The sequence below is a fragment of the Bufo gargarizans genome, chromosome 3, assembly GCF_014858855.1.
Source record: "Bufo gargarizans isolate SCDJY-AF-19 chromosome 3, ASM1485885v1, whole genome shotgun sequence".
Lineage (NCBI taxonomy): Eukaryota > Metazoa > Chordata > Amphibia > Anura > Bufonidae > Bufo > Bufo gargarizans.
The window spans coordinates 420,294,009-420,311,973 of record NC_058082.1 but is presented as its reverse complement, the minus strand read 5'-3'; the positions used below and the strand labels follow the sequence as shown (position 1 = coordinate 420,311,973).

At 42.4% G+C, this 17,965-nt stretch overlaps 1 protein-coding gene across 1 annotated transcript in view; it reads left to right on the top strand.

Moving 5' to 3' along the window:
- The window catches only part of PIK3C2B (phosphatidylinositol-4-phosphate 3-kinase catalytic subunit type 2 beta), a 141,401-nt gene extending 124,018 nt beyond the window's left edge, over positions 1-17,383 (top strand). Inside the window, exons 29-33 of the mRNA XM_044288410.1 lie at positions 655-772; positions 5,521-5,602; positions 8,176-8,282; positions 13,619-13,744; positions 15,739-17,383. Of these exons, the coding sequence (XP_044144345.1) occupies positions 655-772; positions 5,521-5,602; positions 8,176-8,282; positions 13,619-13,744; positions 15,739-15,927 (622 nt within the window). The 3' untranslated portion in view covers positions 15,928-17,383. The remainder of the gene's footprint in view (positions 1-654; positions 773-5,520; positions 5,603-8,175; positions 8,283-13,618; positions 13,745-15,738) is intronic.
- Positions 17,384-17,965: the final 582 nt, after the last annotated feature.

Sequence of the window (17,965 nt, the reverse complement as noted above, 5' to 3'; positions counted from 1 at the left end):
GGGGAAAAGGATATGAACTAATACAAGTTGGGTGAAGGATACTTCCCTAGAGCTTCCTTAAAGTGACCCATTACTAACACTTATCCCCTATCCTGTGAATAGGGTATAAGTGTCTGATCAGCAGGGGTCTGACCGCTCGGGCCCCTGTCAATCTTGAGAATGGTGGCCGTCGTACATGGCAAAGTAAGCATAAAACTTGCCAAGAAAGTCTTGTTGAACATAATATTTTTTTTTTATAGCTTTAAAGAAAGAAGGGAAAGGGGGGAAATTAAACTTCTACATTTGTTAAAGGGTCAAATTAGGTTCAGGAGGGAAGTGTTTATTAAGAAGAATCCTAAAGTGGGAACCACAATGTGGTTGGAAAGTTCTTGGTAAGTGAAGTTAAACCTGACTGGGATAAACTTATAACAAGGAAAAATAAAAGAGAAAACTAAAAATGGAGTAATATAAGCGCAGACTAGATGGATGAGTTGGTCTTTTTCTGCTGTCATTCTTTTGTGTATCTTAAAGTTCTGATCATCCCAGCTGGACATTTTAGTCTGAAATGGACCGCACTTTCTCTTTTTCCACATACGTAATCAATTCATTGACTCAATTATTTTATGTCCCACGTTATTGATTTTCTGCTAATCTGGCTTTCCTTCTTTTTCTCAGTTTCCCAAGTCGCTTTGTTATTGGTCGTTCTCGCGGAGAGGCCGCAGCCGAGCGCCGGAAGGATGACTTGAATGCATATATTTGGCACTTGATCCATGCTCCCCCTCAGGTGGCTGAGGTGAGACCGGGATTTAGCTTTGCGAGATGGGGTTCAAGTTACAAAATCTATTTCTGTAATCGTTCCAGTCTGAATGTAACATGATCTACATACTACGGAATAAACAGAAGAGGATCTAGTAGAGGTTTTCATACGACATATTTCATCAGAGCACACTTGTAATTCAGAAAGAAAGATGGTCAGCAGCTAAATCTACAAGAATGTTTTAAAAAACGTCTCAGAACAGTGTAAAATAACATATGTAATACTCACCTTACCCATTCCAACACTTCCCAGTCACTTACTGTTCCTGTGCCAGCTCTTCCCAGTCCCCAGTCTTGCCTTCCAGGTCCTTACTGGCAAACAGAACTGACCGCCCGGCCAATCACTGGTTTCCTCGGCTAATGATTGGCTGAGCAATTATTCCTGTGCACCTAGTGGGACTAGGAAACAGAGAACAGCGGGGTTCAGTAAATGTCACCTTTTTATTAATTTACACTGTTCTGAAGCTTTTTAATTGGCTGGACAGCCCCTTTAAAGTCTGTGAACACCTTCAGGGCCATTTTTTTAGGATTGCATTTTACTCATTTTGGAGTAAAATTTTTATTTATTTTTTCAATTGACCTTGAACCTGTCACCTGGATTTTGGGTATAGAGCTGAGGACATGGGTTGCTAGATCGCCGCTAGCACATCCACAATACCCATTCCCTATAGATCTCTGTGCTTTTATTGTGTCAAAAAAACAAGATAAATGAGGCTACTAACGTTTCCGGAGCCAAGCCCACTGTGAAGGAGCCCAGAACCGCCCGCATACTCAGAATCTCCTCCTTGCTCCCCGACGTCACAAAGCTAGAGCGCCGTAATCTCGCAATGCGCAAGCTAGCTCTATGAGCATGTCCTCAGCTCTATACACAAAATCCCGGTGATAGGTTCCCATTTAAAAACATTTTTCAACAGTTTTTATCTCTGAATTTCTAACCGCTCACAGACACTCATTCAACTGGAATCTGTGGCCAGCGATCTCCCTCTCCAGCTGTTTGCATAGACACATAGCTATAGTTCACCTGATTAAAACCCAGTTTTTCTTTTGTTGATTTGAAGCTCCGTTCCTAAGTTATGATACTTTTTCTTAATATGCAAATGAGGCCTTTGGTGCAATGACAGCATTAGTGTTGCTCTTGTTGCGCCCAAGCACCACTCATTTCTATGGCTAGCCCTTCCCTGGCTGCTTTGTCACTGCCTGGCCCTGTCAATCAAAGCAGCCTATGCAAACAGTTTGATAGGGAAGTCGCTGGTGAGCAGTCCATTATGGGAAATCGCGCTCTCACACAGGCCATGTTTTCCATGCTGGACACGTTCGTCTGAAATTACCCTAAACCCTGTAGGACAAAAACTGTTGAAAATTTTAATGAAGACCAACTGAAAAAAAATGATTTTTAGCTCTAAATAAGTAAAATGTGTGCATAAAAAATTGCCCCCAAAGGTATTCATACCATATTTTTGACAATTTTTTTTTCCAGAAAGCTCCTTCTGTTTGTGTAGTCACCTGAAATGTCATGTAATTAGATGCTGGCGACAAACAAGAGTGCCTGTTGTATGTCTAGATAGTTGTTACAGTTTCATGGAAGTTGATCTGATGAAATCATGTGTCATACACAAAGTCCATATGCGGTACTTTCAATGGTAGTTTGTTGCTTTTATTTTTCTTTTTGCTCAAGAAGTATGAATTGGCTTATAATTGTGATCTGTAGTCATGTGGGCTTCAGATAGAAGAATTTAACACATTAAATACAGTATTATCCTGGCCGACAGAATGCCATTAGCATTACAGTAGTTTTTAATAGAATCCTTTGGCTGCAGTTAATTAGACAAAATTGCTTGGGTGTATTTAGAAATTGTGCGGTGAACTGATTTGACCCTCTTTATAGGTTTGGAACAGGGATTAAATTTACGTCCATCCTTCAAAGTACCTCTCAGTGTGGTAGATGTGCAGACAGGGGCAGATTGGCCATAAACCTTAGAGGAAAATTTCTCGGCGGGCTGAAGCCCAGGGGGCCACCCAGGTCGTCCTCTCTGCAGTGTCCAGAGGCAGTTCATGCAGTTGAGAATTAGGGTTGTTTCATTTCCTTGTAATTCACAAACCTAAGATCAGATCACCATTGTAGGCAAAGTGTTCATTGTGAAAAGCACCTTTATCATACCTTTTCTGTATACAGCAGTGATATATAACACATGACTGTTGTAACTGGCTGCCGACAAAATGCTGAGGTATCTGTGCTCTTGTAAGGTGCCGGTTCTCCTTGCGGAGATTCTTCTGCTGTGCTCTCATGCATGAGGTATCCGCGGTCAGAACAGGTTATGGTTATTCACAATGGACATGTTCTATATCCCTTAGAGTTCAGAAATCACAGCATGCAAAACCATGTCTGTGGTCAATGTGAGTGAGAGGGGGTTGGGGCACAGGTTTATGGTGCTCAGAGAAGGTAGGTAGGTAGAGAAAGAAAGCATGCTTCACTGGGAACACCCACTGGCCTCAGAGCTTGCAGCTTCACGTGCAGGCATGTCAGTGAAAGCATATAAAAGACGCAATATACACATCTGTGCATACACGTACAGAAGAATTCTTGGAAAATGTAATATCATTACTATATAAGTATGATTCTGGTATATTTGGTCATATGTGTAGCAGAATCTGAAACATGTATTGGGAATGTATTATGTGGGCTAATTGGTTTGGGAAGTTTTGCTATATGCATTTGTGACCATCTTTGATTTGGGATAGATATTTGGATGCAGATTCCTAGTTTTCATCTGTGTGCACATTAATATGTCCTCTAGATAGCATTGTTTACTGCATCAAAAAACAAATTCAAACCCACAATGGAAGCCTTATTCACATAGGTGGGATATTTTGGGTTACCCCCATAGCCTAGTGGTCATTTTATTTCTGCAGGATATAAATAATGACATGTTTGGGAAAGTAGACTTTTTGGGAAACTGTTCAAACATTATTCTGTATTTATTACTTCAACCCTTTCTGTTGCTACATTTAGAGTAGTTCTGCGAATCCCTGATAAGAGGTTAATAATTCACTGCATTAGCCTTCTGGCTCCCGCTGCACCTGTCGTATTGTTTGCTCTGCTGTAATCCTACCCAGTCTATCTACAATCCATTAGTGGGAACCGTGCTTATTATTTCCCTTATGGCTCCATAGGCCTATCATGCATGGCAGCTTTCTGCTGTTCTTATTGACTCGCGCTCCTCTAAATACATGAGATCCAACCTTAATGCATCTCTGTTTCCTGTGTAGACTGTTGTCAGTGTGCAGCCTTTTGGAAATTCTGTCTCTATGGTCACCGAGTTTGTTTAAGGGGAACCGATCATGTTCCTTACGATACCGGCATGGTGTAGTGACAGACGCACTGATTTCAGCACTCTGTTAGCATGAAGTCGTTGTTAAGAACTCGCAGGTTATTCTGTGCAGCGCATGGCGTGAGCTTTGCAGAAAGGAATCTGATGTATTCATGATATAAGGACTTGCCTCCTCCCTCGGGCCACTGAATGACAGGTTTCTATGTATTCTGTACACATAGAGAAACATGCCAATCAGGGCAAGATTAAGGCCGCATATCATGAATACATCAGATTCCTCTCTGGCCATTGTGTCTTAGGCCTGCATTACACCAACAGATTATCTGTCCAATCTGACCAATAGTTGGTGTGTATGACAAAAGATCTGTGTGTGTAATTGGCCATCTGACCAGTGATTGGTCTGTTGGTATAATACTGCCCTACTAAGTAGTGAAAAACTACTCCTAATTGAAAGACTACTAAAATCAGTGTATCTGTCACTATAATACTTTAGAGGGCAGCATAAGGCTACTTTTACACTAGCGATAAAACCATCCAGCAGGCTGTTCCTGCAGAGGCGTTTATTGTATCCGGCATAACAAGCAAAAGTTTTTGCTTGGCCGAATCCTGGCACTTATGCCGGAAACAGACCCGATCCCCTCCAGGTTAAATTATAGTCAAGGGCCCTGGGGGTGGTTCGGCTGTTTCCAGCTATGCTGGATACTATGAACTCCAGCAGGCTGTTCCTCTGCCGGAGCAGCCTGCCGGATGGTCTTAATGCTAGTATGAGACTAGCCTAAGGGGCCAGACAGATTCCCTTTAACATTTTATTTTGACCTGTTCTCCTGAAGCTTGTTTCACCCAATGAACCAGCGTTTTGTTAATTCATCGGGAGATTGGCGGCACCTTTCCATGGGCAGATTATCAGGAACGGAGCGAGAGTTCGTATGATTGTTCGTTCTCGAAAATTGGGCCTAAAATCAGGCTGTGTAAATCTAGCGTTAGGGTTTGTCAACACAGGACTGAAACGCTGCAAATTGGGTTGTACCAGCAAAGTGGATTTTAAGAAATCTCATAGACGCAAAGTGAAAAAAGCAGCATCATAAACTGACCTACAGGGTGGATTTGAAATCCATAGGATGTCCATTTATGCTTTAGATTTCCACCACAGGAATGCACAGGGTGAAATTCGCAACCAATACACATATAACATACATTTTTTTTTTAAAGGATTTATCACAGATTTTTCCACTGCAAATGATGTCCCATGTAGACATACCCTAAATGTATCACCTTCAGTGTAAAGCAGTTATACAGCTGGTAGTCCATTGCTCAGTATGCTGCCTTTGACAACATAATGGTTAGTGAATAGTTTCTTGGCTTTTGCATACATAACCAATTGTGTCTTCTTCTACAGTGTGATCTGGTTTATACCTTTTTCCACTCCTTACCTCGTGATGAAAAGAATGTGAGCAGCACGGTAGCACATAGACCGTCAGGTAAAATCATCCTTTTTTTCTTTGACATGTTCTTTTGTCAAGATGATTTTACTTCCCATCACTGTTTCTTTAAATTCATTAAAGTGAGTCTGTTTCCAGGAATTTGACTGTTAACTAGACACAATGGGGTATTTACCATTCCCCCTATGCTAGTTTTCTGTAGTAAAAAGGTTGTAGCCCTCGTGTTTGCGACTTTTAAAACACCATTGTGGCTAAATTTAAGCGCAAGTGGCATTTCTGTGATGCCACTTTCTTGAGAATAGGGTGTGGTGGGGCAGGGCCAGGGGGCCCGGTATATTTATTTTCTGTTATGCCAGTTTTCTGGAATAAAAGAAGACTGAAATCTACGCCATCTCCTAGCTGGCATAGATTTCCCTTTAGGCGCTTGGACTGCTGGAGGATGTGCCTAAATTCTGACAAGGAGTGCGCTTCGGCATAAATTAGGCGCATCCTCCAGACAGCATAGGGTATATCATAGACCCACATAAAACACCAGTTTATGATAAATTACCCCCAATGCTTTGTAGGGCTAGCTCAGTTGAATGTAAGGATACCTTTCACTTAGTGATCCTTAAAACTACTTTTAATCTATGTGCAAATTAGCAGTTAAGTGCACTGAGGGTGGTCCCAAACCACTTGCTCCTTCTGCTTCCCTGCCAGTCCCCCTCCCTTTCCTTGATTGACAGAGCCAAATTACTGCATGGTTATTGCCCCTGGCCCTATCAATCAAGAAGGGAGGGGCTGGCAGAGGAAGCGGGAGAAACAAGGGTACACAGAATGGCTTGGGCCACCCTCGGTGCACTTACCTGCTCATTTGCATATGGATTCAAAGTGTGCAAAAGCAAAGGATCGCTGAGTGAAAAATATCATTACATTTAGCTACAGCTGAGATACTCCTTCAAGATGCAAGACAATATTTTGTGAAGCTCACACATTTAAAGGGCTATACACTATAAGAAAGAAAGTATGATGGCACCCTTCCCAATTATTCATTTCAGGTGTTTCAGTTACACCCATTGCAAACAGGTGCATAAAGTCAGGGCACACAGAAATACAACCGCCATATACAAACAATAGTAGCAGTATGGCTCAGTAACTTTAAACTTGGCACAAAGCAAGCTCCATAAAGCCATGGCTTGACGAGTTACTGTGGAGGAACTTGACTGGCCTGCACAGAACCCGGACCTCAACCCCATCAAAGAGCTTTGGGATGAATTGGAACTCTTACACTGACTGACCCCACAAATAAAAATTTTGTTTTGCTGCATGGGCACAAATTGCAAAACTCCACTCCAATATCCTGTCAAATGCTTTCCCACAAAGGGGACCAAACTCCATATTGATGTCCATCATCCCCCTCGTAATGCAACATTATGAGGATCACAAATGAGGCCCTCTTTGCCTACTTTCTGGTCTTATGAATGTCATGCTTTTACTGCAAATATGTAATATTGCTTATTTTCATAAAATACACACTAGCGGAAAATGAAAAAATAAATAAAAAATACTTGGTAAACTTAATGTGACTGAGCTGAGATTGACAAAGTACAAACTACTTGTGGTGCTTGGTCAATGATCACACAAGGTGGTGCAGCCTTTATTTTGGGTACTGCAGCAGGGTATATGTTGAGGTAGGGTCATATACTATCTTACTGGGTGGCATCTCCCTTGCTGCAGTACAGGCTCCACTCTGCAATGGTAATAGTCATACAGATCCTGGATATCCTTCTGTGGTCTGTTTCAACTGTGACTCGTAGTTCAGCCAAAGTGGTTGTTGGAAGCTGTGCGTGGGAGATCCATTGCCCCATACAGCCCCAGACATTCTCGATGGGGAGTTATATGGCAATTGTGCTGGTCAGTTTTGCTGGATACCCAGGAGAGCACATTGTGTAGTGTGGTCAGGGTGTGGGTGGCTGTTTTCTGGTTGAAACACTGCATCTCCACACTATGCATGATGGTAGTAGGTGCTCTCCAGCCCTCCTATTCACCCTGAAGAAGTAATAAATGGTAAATAATAGCGTTAAGTGATGAAAGCAGGTTCTGCCTTGGTACTAATGATGGCCATATCAGAGTTCACAGGTGGGCTGGAGAACGCCTACTGCCATCATGCATAGTACAGAGACACACAGGACCAACACCAGGTGCCATGGTGTAATGCACCATTAGCTACCATGGCCTGGTATTCATGGAGGTAACAACATGGAATCCAGCAGCTCCCCAGGCCAGCTCAGTGGTCAGATCTGTCCCTCATCAAGAATATCTGGGACTGGATGGATCGAAAGATCTCCCATGGACAGCAGCAAGCAACCACTATCTAAATAACTGGTCCAAGTTGAAAGCACTTGGAAAGACCTCTCACAGGAAGATATCCCGCACGTGCAGAGTGGCAGCCTGAATTGTAGCAAGGGGAGATGCCAACCAGTATTAATGTGACCCTGCCTCTACATATACCCTGCTGCAAAGCCCAAAATAAAGTTTATACGTTGTCATTCTCATCTCAATTGTAGGTCATCTTTTCTTTTTTCTTTTCCAAAAGTGCATTTATTAAATATACCTTTTCATTTGTGTTTTAGATGCAACATGGGCCGTTCCAGTGGGTAAAGTTGGAGGGGAAGTCAAACTCTCCATTTCCTATAAGAATGAACAGCTGTTCATCATGGTGATGCATATCCGTAGCCTGGTAAATTCACATTGTTTTCAATATTATTACAGACACCATACTTCACTAAAAAAGAAACCTCGGGCCAAGGGGAGGAAATACAGGTGTCCGACCCCCACCAATCCGATACTGATGACGATCTCCTGAGGAGAGGTCATCAGCATAAAAATCCCGGAAAACCCTTTTAACTTTTATTTTCGTACTAAAAAAAAGGTGCTATTTGTAAAAAAAACAACTGTGGTAGTGGTGGCATGTAACTAAATGCTGTTTTCAATCATAAGATTCTCAGATTTTCATCTTTTTACTGCTATGAGGATCAGCCTCTGGGACACCTGCCCAATATATTCTTTGAATGCCCTCACACACTTCTGATTAAGACTTGAAGGGATTGTCTCACTTCAGCAAATGGCATATATTATGGAGAGAAAGTTAATACAAGGCACTTACTAATGTATTGTGATTCTTCATATTTCTTCCTTTGCTGGCTGGATTCATTTTTTTTTTCCATCACATTATACACTGCTTATATCTAGTGGTTACGACCACCCAGCAATCCAGCAACGGTAGCCATACTTGCACACTATAGGAAAAATCGCTGACCTTTGCACACTCCCACTGTCCTGGCCACCAGAGAGGCTGTACCTTTTTCCTATACTGTGCAAGCACGGCCACAGCTGATGGATCGCTAGTTGGTCGTAACCCCTGGAAATGAGTAGTGTATAAAATTATGGGAAAAATGAATCCATCCAGCAAAGGAGGCAATATGGACAATCACTATACATTAGTAAGTGCCTTGTATTAAATTTGTGTACGTGATAAATGTAATTTGCTGAAGTGAGACAACCCCTTTAACAATCTAGTTTCCCCCTGACATGTTTCGCCACCTCCGCAGTGTCATCAGGGGAATGGGACACAGTAAAGTATAGCCATATAGCTGCAGAGGTGTCGAAACATATTGGGGAGGGCACTACTTTGTTATGTCTTAATCAGCCTGGTGCGTGAGGGCATTCAAATAATATATGGGGCAGGCATTCCGTCATCCAGTTCCTTGCTATTAAATTCCTGGTCGCCATAAAAAGTCAATTGACCATCAATCTACAATAAATTGTGTGAGATGAGGAAATCGCCATTGCATCATATAATATCACTGTAGTGTGAACTTTTTACGTTTTCTATAAATTTCACCCGCAAGCCAAATATCCCTAGCTTTTTGTGAGTAGTGTATGTGGTACAATCTCAATAACACAGAATTGAAAGCCTAGCTGTGGCAATAGCTTCCATTTGCTGTGGAACAATAAGGTTTACTTAGTGAACTGGATGTGCCAGGCATACAGTCCCCTGTGGGTATACGAATGTTGCTCTTTAGTTGCACAGCCAGGTAAATTACATCAGCTGCTTTTCTATGAGTATTGCATTGTGATGACAACATATAGCGGCAAGACGAAGCAATTCACAGGGGTACAGGCAGTGCCAGTGAAGGAGAATGTGTGACCTTACATTGCAACATTTTTATCATATTACATTTAAATGTCCGGGGAATAAAACCTTGCACCTGTGTAAGTAAAGACAACAACTGTACAGGTGATACAGAGACTGACAGTAACCGATTTATTGGGTATTGTACCATTGTTAGGCCCTAAAGGTATAATAATACTGTCCTTATTGTTAAATAAAAAAATGTCAAGTCCTAGACTCAAGATTGGTAAGTTTTACCTGTACTGATACATTGTCGAAAACTGTCAGTATAAGGTGCGCTGCGGTTTAGTTTAACCCCATTTGCAACATATGATGTACTAGTACAGGGGTCGGCAACCTGCGGCACGCTTTCTGCTGGCACGTGAGCTGTTACCAAATGACAGCAAGACTTTTCAGTCTTTTCGCCATCTGTTGGATGCCCCGCCGCCGTACATAAAGATCTTCAGACGCGTCCTAAACGCTACTTTACCTCGCCGCTGCGCATCTCCTCCTCCTCAGGACTGCCAGAAATGCTGCCAGAGGTATTTAAATGTACTGAGACTTTGTGTGTGACCAGATTGGGGGTAGGGAGATGGGGAAACCAGAATGTGACCTGATCGGGACTGGGGGGCAGGAAGGTGAGCTTGGGGAGAAGAGCATGTCACCAGATTGGTGAGGGGGATGTGAACTTGGGAGATGGGGGAATGAGCATATGGCCAGATTTGCGGTGGCCGGAGGAAGGTGAGCTTGGGGAGATGGAGGAACAAGCATGTGACAAGATTGGGATGGGGGGGCAGGTTTGTGAGTTTAGGGAGATGGGGGAATGAGCAGATTGAGGGAGGGGGGATGTTGGTAAGCCTTAACAATATTGCTGGTGGGATAGGGGAGGCTGGTTATGGGAAGGGAAACCAGCTTTCCGTCTACTTTGGGTGATTGGGAGGAAGGAGTGATGAGCCTGAAAATGATTTCTGGAGGGGATGGGGAACAAGCTAACTGACTACTTTGGGGGGGATGGTCGGAATGTGATTAGTTTGTGGGGGGATGAGATCTAAGTGTGATTGGTGCAGCTCTGTGGGGGTCACCAGTATATGGGGTGCCAATGTATGTCGGTGGGGGAGGGCAGCCCTCAGTCACTTAAAATGAGTGAGGGCTGCTCTTCCCCACTGTCAGTGTAAGTGTACGGTTGGTGGGGGGGCTGGTCCCCCATATAGTGGTCCCTTAGGAGGATTCCTTACTATCTATTTGAAAAGTTGTAAACCTCTTTAAGCCATATTTGTGTTATATTTCTTTCCCGTATGGCTCGGCACAACGAGCGCTTCACCTTTTGATTTGTTTAAAAAAAATCGGCACTCTGTACAAAAAAAGGTTGCCGACCCCTGTATTAGTAAATCGATATCCAAGTACATCATGATGATCGGGCGGGCACCGGAGCTGCAGGGGCCCAGCTGTGACTTACAGCCAGGCACCTGCTGTATCCCACGATATCCCTGTAAATGCCGATGCCGGTGGATTAACCCCCTATTCCGCGATCCACACTGACCACAGAACATGAGAGGATTGCAGAGGGAGGGGACTCCCCCTGCCTCTCCATTGGCCCCCGGCGCTGCAATGACAGGGGCGCGATGGCTGCCGTAGCAACCCCAGGCCACGCAAAGGCTTCAGGGTCTGCCATGTGCGAAAGTGTTTGAGACCCAGCCTGGGTCTCACAGGCACACTGTTGGTGTATTACACTGATAGTCAATGTAGTACAGTACAGCATGTATTGCACTACATTGAAACAGGGATCAGACCCTGAAATGTTGAAGTCCCTGTACGGAGACAAAAAAAAAAGTGTTTTAGAAAAATACAAAAAAGAAAGTTTACAGTAAAAAAAAGAGAGGGGATGATGTACACCACAGATCAGAGTGTGGAGAGGAGGAGAAGCATCCAAGTTATCAGTGTGGACAGACCATACTAGGCTGTAGATAGGGATGAAAGCACACACTAGGTTTGCAGGGGAGAATCACATAGGCTGTGTACAACGGTACAGAGAAAGCAGAGAGCTACAGGGAATCACATAGTTTCAACATCAGTGACTGGCAGGAAAAGTGAGAGGAGATCCCCAAGAGGGGGTATCATTAAGGGGAAGTTAACATACAGACCTGCAGTACAGCGAGTGTTACTGGGAGGGACATGCTCACATAAGAAAAGTCTGAAATAAGGAGCAGGTTACAGACTAAATACCACCAGGTCTGAAAATGAATGGAGAATGCAGCCTAAGGCTAGCTTCACATCTGCGTATTTCATTCCGGTAGGCTGTTCCGTCAGAGAACAGCCTGCCGGAATGAACCGAATCCGGCTCAGCTGGATGCAAATGGAATGTCCGCCGGCCCCACTTAAAGTATAACTGGTCCGACAGACATTCCTTTCACATCCAGCTGACAAGTGGGGGACCTGCCGGACACAAATCGGTGCATGCTGCGGCTTGTGTCCGTACGATCCTCCCCTTGCAAATTCACTGGAGTAGGGAGCGGAGCAGAAAAACTGCAGTAGCATTACTAGACAAGTGTGCGGTTTGCTCCAAAATGGTGTACCCACTGTGTACACTGTTGTGTTGTAAAGGATTTACACTTTTGAAACTGTAATATAATAAATGTGAAAGGAAAGCCCAGGGCGTCTTTCAGGATATAACATTACTTCTTGAAACTGAATTATATGCTAGTTACTTAAAGGGCATCTGTCAGCAGATTTGTACCTATGAAACTGGCTGACCTGTTACATGTGCACTTGGCAGCTGAAGGCATCCGTGTTGGTCCCATGTTCATATGTGCCTGCAGTGCTGTGAAAAATGAAGTTTTAATATATGCAAATGAGCCTCTAGGAGCAACGGGGGCGTTGCTGTTACACTTATAGGCTCTGTTTTCTCTCCACTTTGACAGGAGCAGGTGTGATGATATTTTCACTGCCTGGCCCTGTCAATCAAAGTGGAGAGGGTGCAGCAGTTGCAGAGAGAGCTGAGCCTCTAGAAGTAATAGCAACGTCCCCGTTGCTCCTAGAGGATCATATACATATATTAATACTGTTATGGTATTTCTGATCCTGCCTACTTGTGTCGCAGTGGCTTTTGTCAATTTGGACTTTTTAGATTATTTTTTTTCCAGTGCTGCTTTAAGTTCCCAGTCCAGAACATGGGACCAACACAGATGCCTCCAGCTGCCTAGTGCACATGCAGCAGGTCAGACAGTTTCATAGCTACAAATCTGTTGACAGATGCTCTTTAACCTTCCTAGCGGTATTCCCGAGCGTGACTCGGGGTTAATTTCCGCTGCCAGGAGCGGTAACCCCGAGTCACGCTCGGGGTAACATTGAAAAGTTGTCAGCGGAGTCCCCTTACCTTCTCCGCTGTGATCGCAGGCGAGAGCGCGGGCCGGCATCTGACTTCCTGGTTACGTTCCCTGCGAGCACCTGCGGCGCATGGGAGCGGAACTGGGCGGGAAATTTAAAATTATAAAGTGACACACACACATAAAAAAGGTAATACATTTTAATCTGAGAGGATTGCATTGTATCGCCTGAGATCTGACAGTTGATCACTGTAAAGTGCCCCTTGCCTGCCATTTTACTGCCATTTGTGCTTATTTATAACATGGCTTCAGAAAAGTGCCACTGTACCACTTTTGGTACAAAATTCCTGACATAATCATACCGCCAGGGAGGTTAAAGAGCTGAGCAAAAATTGAAATGCTTTGTGCTATTGTTGGAACACTAAAGGAAGGCAGGATTCATCTTCTCCGTGTATTGTCTTACTGCACCTTGTTCTCCATATAAATAGTTCTAAAACATAATATCTAGAATGTTTATTCAAAAGTCCACACACAGTGTTTTCTCTTCCCTTCTAATACTGTATATTTGTCTCTGAGCAGCCCCTTCAGGATAACAATGAGCCAAATCCGTATGTGAAGATCTATCTATTACCAGATCCACAAAAGACAACAAAGAGGAAAACTAAAGTGGCAAAGAAAACATGCAACCCAACTTATAATGAAATGGTAAGTACTTGCCTAGATGTGCTTACAAGCTGTAATTCCCTGCCCTACCTCCATGGAAATAAGGCTGGTATAAGGTACCATTCTCACACAGATGTTGGTGCTGAGGGGGTTGAAAGGCCCATCTGCTCATAAGAGGACAACAGTACTATAAATGGCACATAATGGATGGATTACCCCGCTTCAGATCTTGCATTGGTGCTTAACATCCTATTCTCTTCAGTGGACACTCAGAGCAGTGTAAAAGAGCCGGAAACTGCAAAACATTAGCAGCTTCTTAAAACGCCTCCCCCTATATGTATGCAGACATACTATACAGTACCAGACCACTGACACTACAGAAAGTGCTACCCAGCTTCCCGAATCTCAAGTTTGTATATAGGGATTTGTCTGTAGAGCCAGAAGGGATTTCCCCACTGTCTAGTAAAATTTGACATTCATCAGTGTTGGAGACTGGATTAGAAGTCTTGTAGAGTTGTACACACTGTCCATATAATGTTACCCATACATAGAGTAAATAACCCAGGTTTCCCATGAACCTGAAATTAAAATCTGCCTAGCTGTGGCACTATTTAGGAGTAGGAAATGTGCTTTATCTTGGTAGATTTAGTATTCTGTAGTCTATTTCAGTTCCACATGTTAGTAAGCCAGCTTTCATAAACCCTGAAAGCCATATCTGCCTAGCTATGGCACTGTTTAGGAGTGGGAAGGGAATTTATCTTGCTAGATTTAGTATTCTGCAGACTCTATAATGGCTCCATATGCTGGTGACACAGGTTTCCCGGGACCCTGAATGGCAATTCTGCCTAGCTATGACATTATTTGGGACTAAGGAGAATAATTTATTTACGTAGACTTATTTAGCGGTCCATGGCATAGGTCCGTATCATTTATTTATTTTACTCACTTATATAGCGCAAACATATTCTGCAGCACTTTCACATTATCATAATCACACATTATAATCATTCATTTTCCACCCGGTTTTCCCATAACCCTGAATCACAAAATTGTCTAGCTATGATACAGTATGCAGAATTTGTCACTGGGTTTTCAACGCTGCCTTTCCAGGCTCGTGGCTAACAAATCCTTCTAGGTATTCTACAATACTGGGCATTTACTAATTCATAAATAGGCTGAACTGGCAGTCTGGGAAAGCTGGGTAACAATCTCTGTGAGGTGGTGATGGGGGCATATTGGTTATATAAAATACAATGTTGCCCTGATATCATATGGTACCAGGGGAACAGAATCTGTTGTCACCAATGCAGCTCTACAGCGGTGTCACTGAGCTTTTCCAGGACCCTGTACAGCAAGTTAGTCTAGCTACATGAAGGGATTTATCAGGCAAATTTGGAATTCGACAGTCTGCGAAAGCTGGATAACAACTTCTGCAGAGATGTAATGGAGGTTACATTTGGTACATAAATTCTGTATACACTACATCCATAAATATTAATATCAGGACAACCGTGAGTATATACTCTATATGTAGTTTGGTTTCCAGCATACCACCACATGCTACCCAGCTTTTGAACAGCTGCTGAAAGGCAAATCTGCACAATTATGCATTGAAGCATGGAATTATCACTGTGTAGCTAGGCAGATTAGCTATTTGGCTGTATGCACTATGGCCAGTTATGTTACCAAATCTATGTTGTACTATTAGTAACTAGGAGATTCTTTCCAAGAAAATGGCCACACTAACTGTGTAGACAAAAATGATGCAGCCTAAACCCAGCCCCCTCCTCCTATACTTCCTGGCTCTCGTGCACTAGCATCAGAGGGGAAGATTACATGGCTGCAGCCTGAGAGAACAGTGCACTGATTTTCTGTTGTATTTTTCATGGTCTGCAATTGTGACATCTGACGAAACAAGAGCAAATAACAAAGACACATAAAGGAGATTACGTTACATTTTGTACGTAGTTCTTTTTTGTTTGTATTTTGGGTTTAGTGGCCTTTAAGCTGAGAAAATATTTATTTTTATTTCACAGTTGGTGTATGATAGGATTCCTAAAGGAGACCTTCAGCAACGTGAGATTTGGCTGACGGTGCTCAGTGAAGAAGGATTTTGGGAAAATATCCTCCTTGGAGAGGTTACCATTCGACTTCGAGATATAGACCTCAGTCGGGAGAAGATTTGCTGGTTCAAGCTTGGTTCTGCTAGCCAAATGGCTAATTAAACCACACTGAGTAATTCAACCCTCGCATGTATCACCGGTATGGTGACTGCTCTCTACAATGCCTTGTTTTGTTGATAAGGTTATTGTAACCAGAAACGAGCTCAAGGAGTTTTCATTTTAATTGACAGCGGGTATTAATATATATTATATTTTTTTTCCAAGGGAATTCAAGAGACTGCAAATAATTACTGTCTTCCTTCTAAAGAAGGGTTTCAGACGAAGACTGGAAAAATTACAGTATGTTTAATAAGTTTACCTTGTGTCAAGGGAAGCAGTCTAATACAGAATTAGCTTAAACTTACCGTTTTGTTTGGGCTTTTTTTATTTTATTTTTTTGTGAGTGGAGCTGGAGCATAGGTTCTAGTAATGTAAATGGCTTTGTCCATGACAAGGAGCTACATGAGCATGAGGAAGCCTAAATGTCCAGGAGGTTGCCCTGAAACTTAGACCTGTGCATCCTGGAGGGTTAAGACAGCTTTACCAGTGCAGATCGATCTAAGCACCTTTTTCATGCAGCTGTATTGGACTTATACTGTATGTATTTTGTTTTTACACTTCTTTATGTTTCATTTATCATTCTTCTCAATGTATTTATTTGATTCCTACAGCTAGGTCTCCTCTTGGTGCTGTTCCTGCATAGCAATTTCTTTAACCTAACTAAAATCCAGTCTTGAAGGAAGTAAAGCAGTAACAATATATCAAAATATTAACAAATAAGAGGACCAATGCCCACTGTACCTAGAGTGACCTATATAAGAGAATGTTTGTATATGGGCTTGTAGTTCTGTTAAATTATTATTTGGCTTGAAGATTGTATATTAGCCATAGGTCTCTGTTCTTTTATTATACCATCCGGGAAACACTTGAATCTATCCTTCTCTGACTTTATGGTTCGCCTTCATGAACCACATTGAACACATGGTAATCACCCAGATGGACTGCTTTTGTTTTAGATGTATGAAGAAAATAAAAATGTCAGTATATATAAGTACATGTAAAAATAATATTGTGTCGTTAGAAACAAGGGGACCATGCAAGGGATCTCCATAGTGGTTATGTCTTTGCACAGGCCAGTGATTGCACTCATAGGATGCCAAGAAATTTTATTGACTGTTATATAATATTCTTACTAAAATTTTGTACTTGAAAGAATTTTCAGAATACTGGGGACAGAAAAAAACATGAAAAACTTCACAGTGCAGTAAAATGTCTGCAAATCAATCTCTCTAAAACATAAAGAAACCTGGGTATCACTGAAGTTGGCACCTGTAATGCTGATGCAATGAGAATTTGGACTCCTGTATGCTGTGCACCTGTACAATTAAGAATTTGCTTCCCAAGGAGAGCTGTGTTTGAGGGCAGTGGTTCGCCTGCCCCTGCCCATTACTGACCACTAATGCAAAATGTATGACTGTGTATGTGCTGAATAAATAGAGCTGTTCTGATTATAACTTTATTTCGGCAGTCTTATTGATTGTATTCTTGTATAATATTTTTTATATGACATATGGCCTTTGAAGGGGTTGTCCAGGATTAGGAGGAAAAAAAAGATTCAGCTTATTTTTTCAAGAAGCCTCTGCTAATGTGATTTTTCAAGAACAGATTAGAGTGGTCCCTCAATTTACAGTTTTAATTGATTCTGGGATAAACATTGTATGTTGTAACCATTGTAACTTGAGTCCATAAGTCTATGGAAAACTAGTAATTGGTTCCAAAGCCCAAAAATGTAATCTAAAAAAAATGAGAAATTGAAGACGCACTGTAAGAAAAATAAGTAATTAACTAAGACAGATAAAGCAAGTCCTTACGTATAACTGGAATAGATGATGAAAGCTGTAACTCGCTTTCTATGATGAGCACAGGAGCTTCTTCAGTGTCCTATATAGCATACAGTATACCAGAAAAATAAAGTGGTGTCGTCCTCACCTGGCAACTAAAGGAGCAGCTCATCCTAGTAAATAGAGGGCAATACATAACATGCAGTACCGAACGGTTCTATAAAGAGGAACTACAAGACAACCAATACAGATGTTTTACC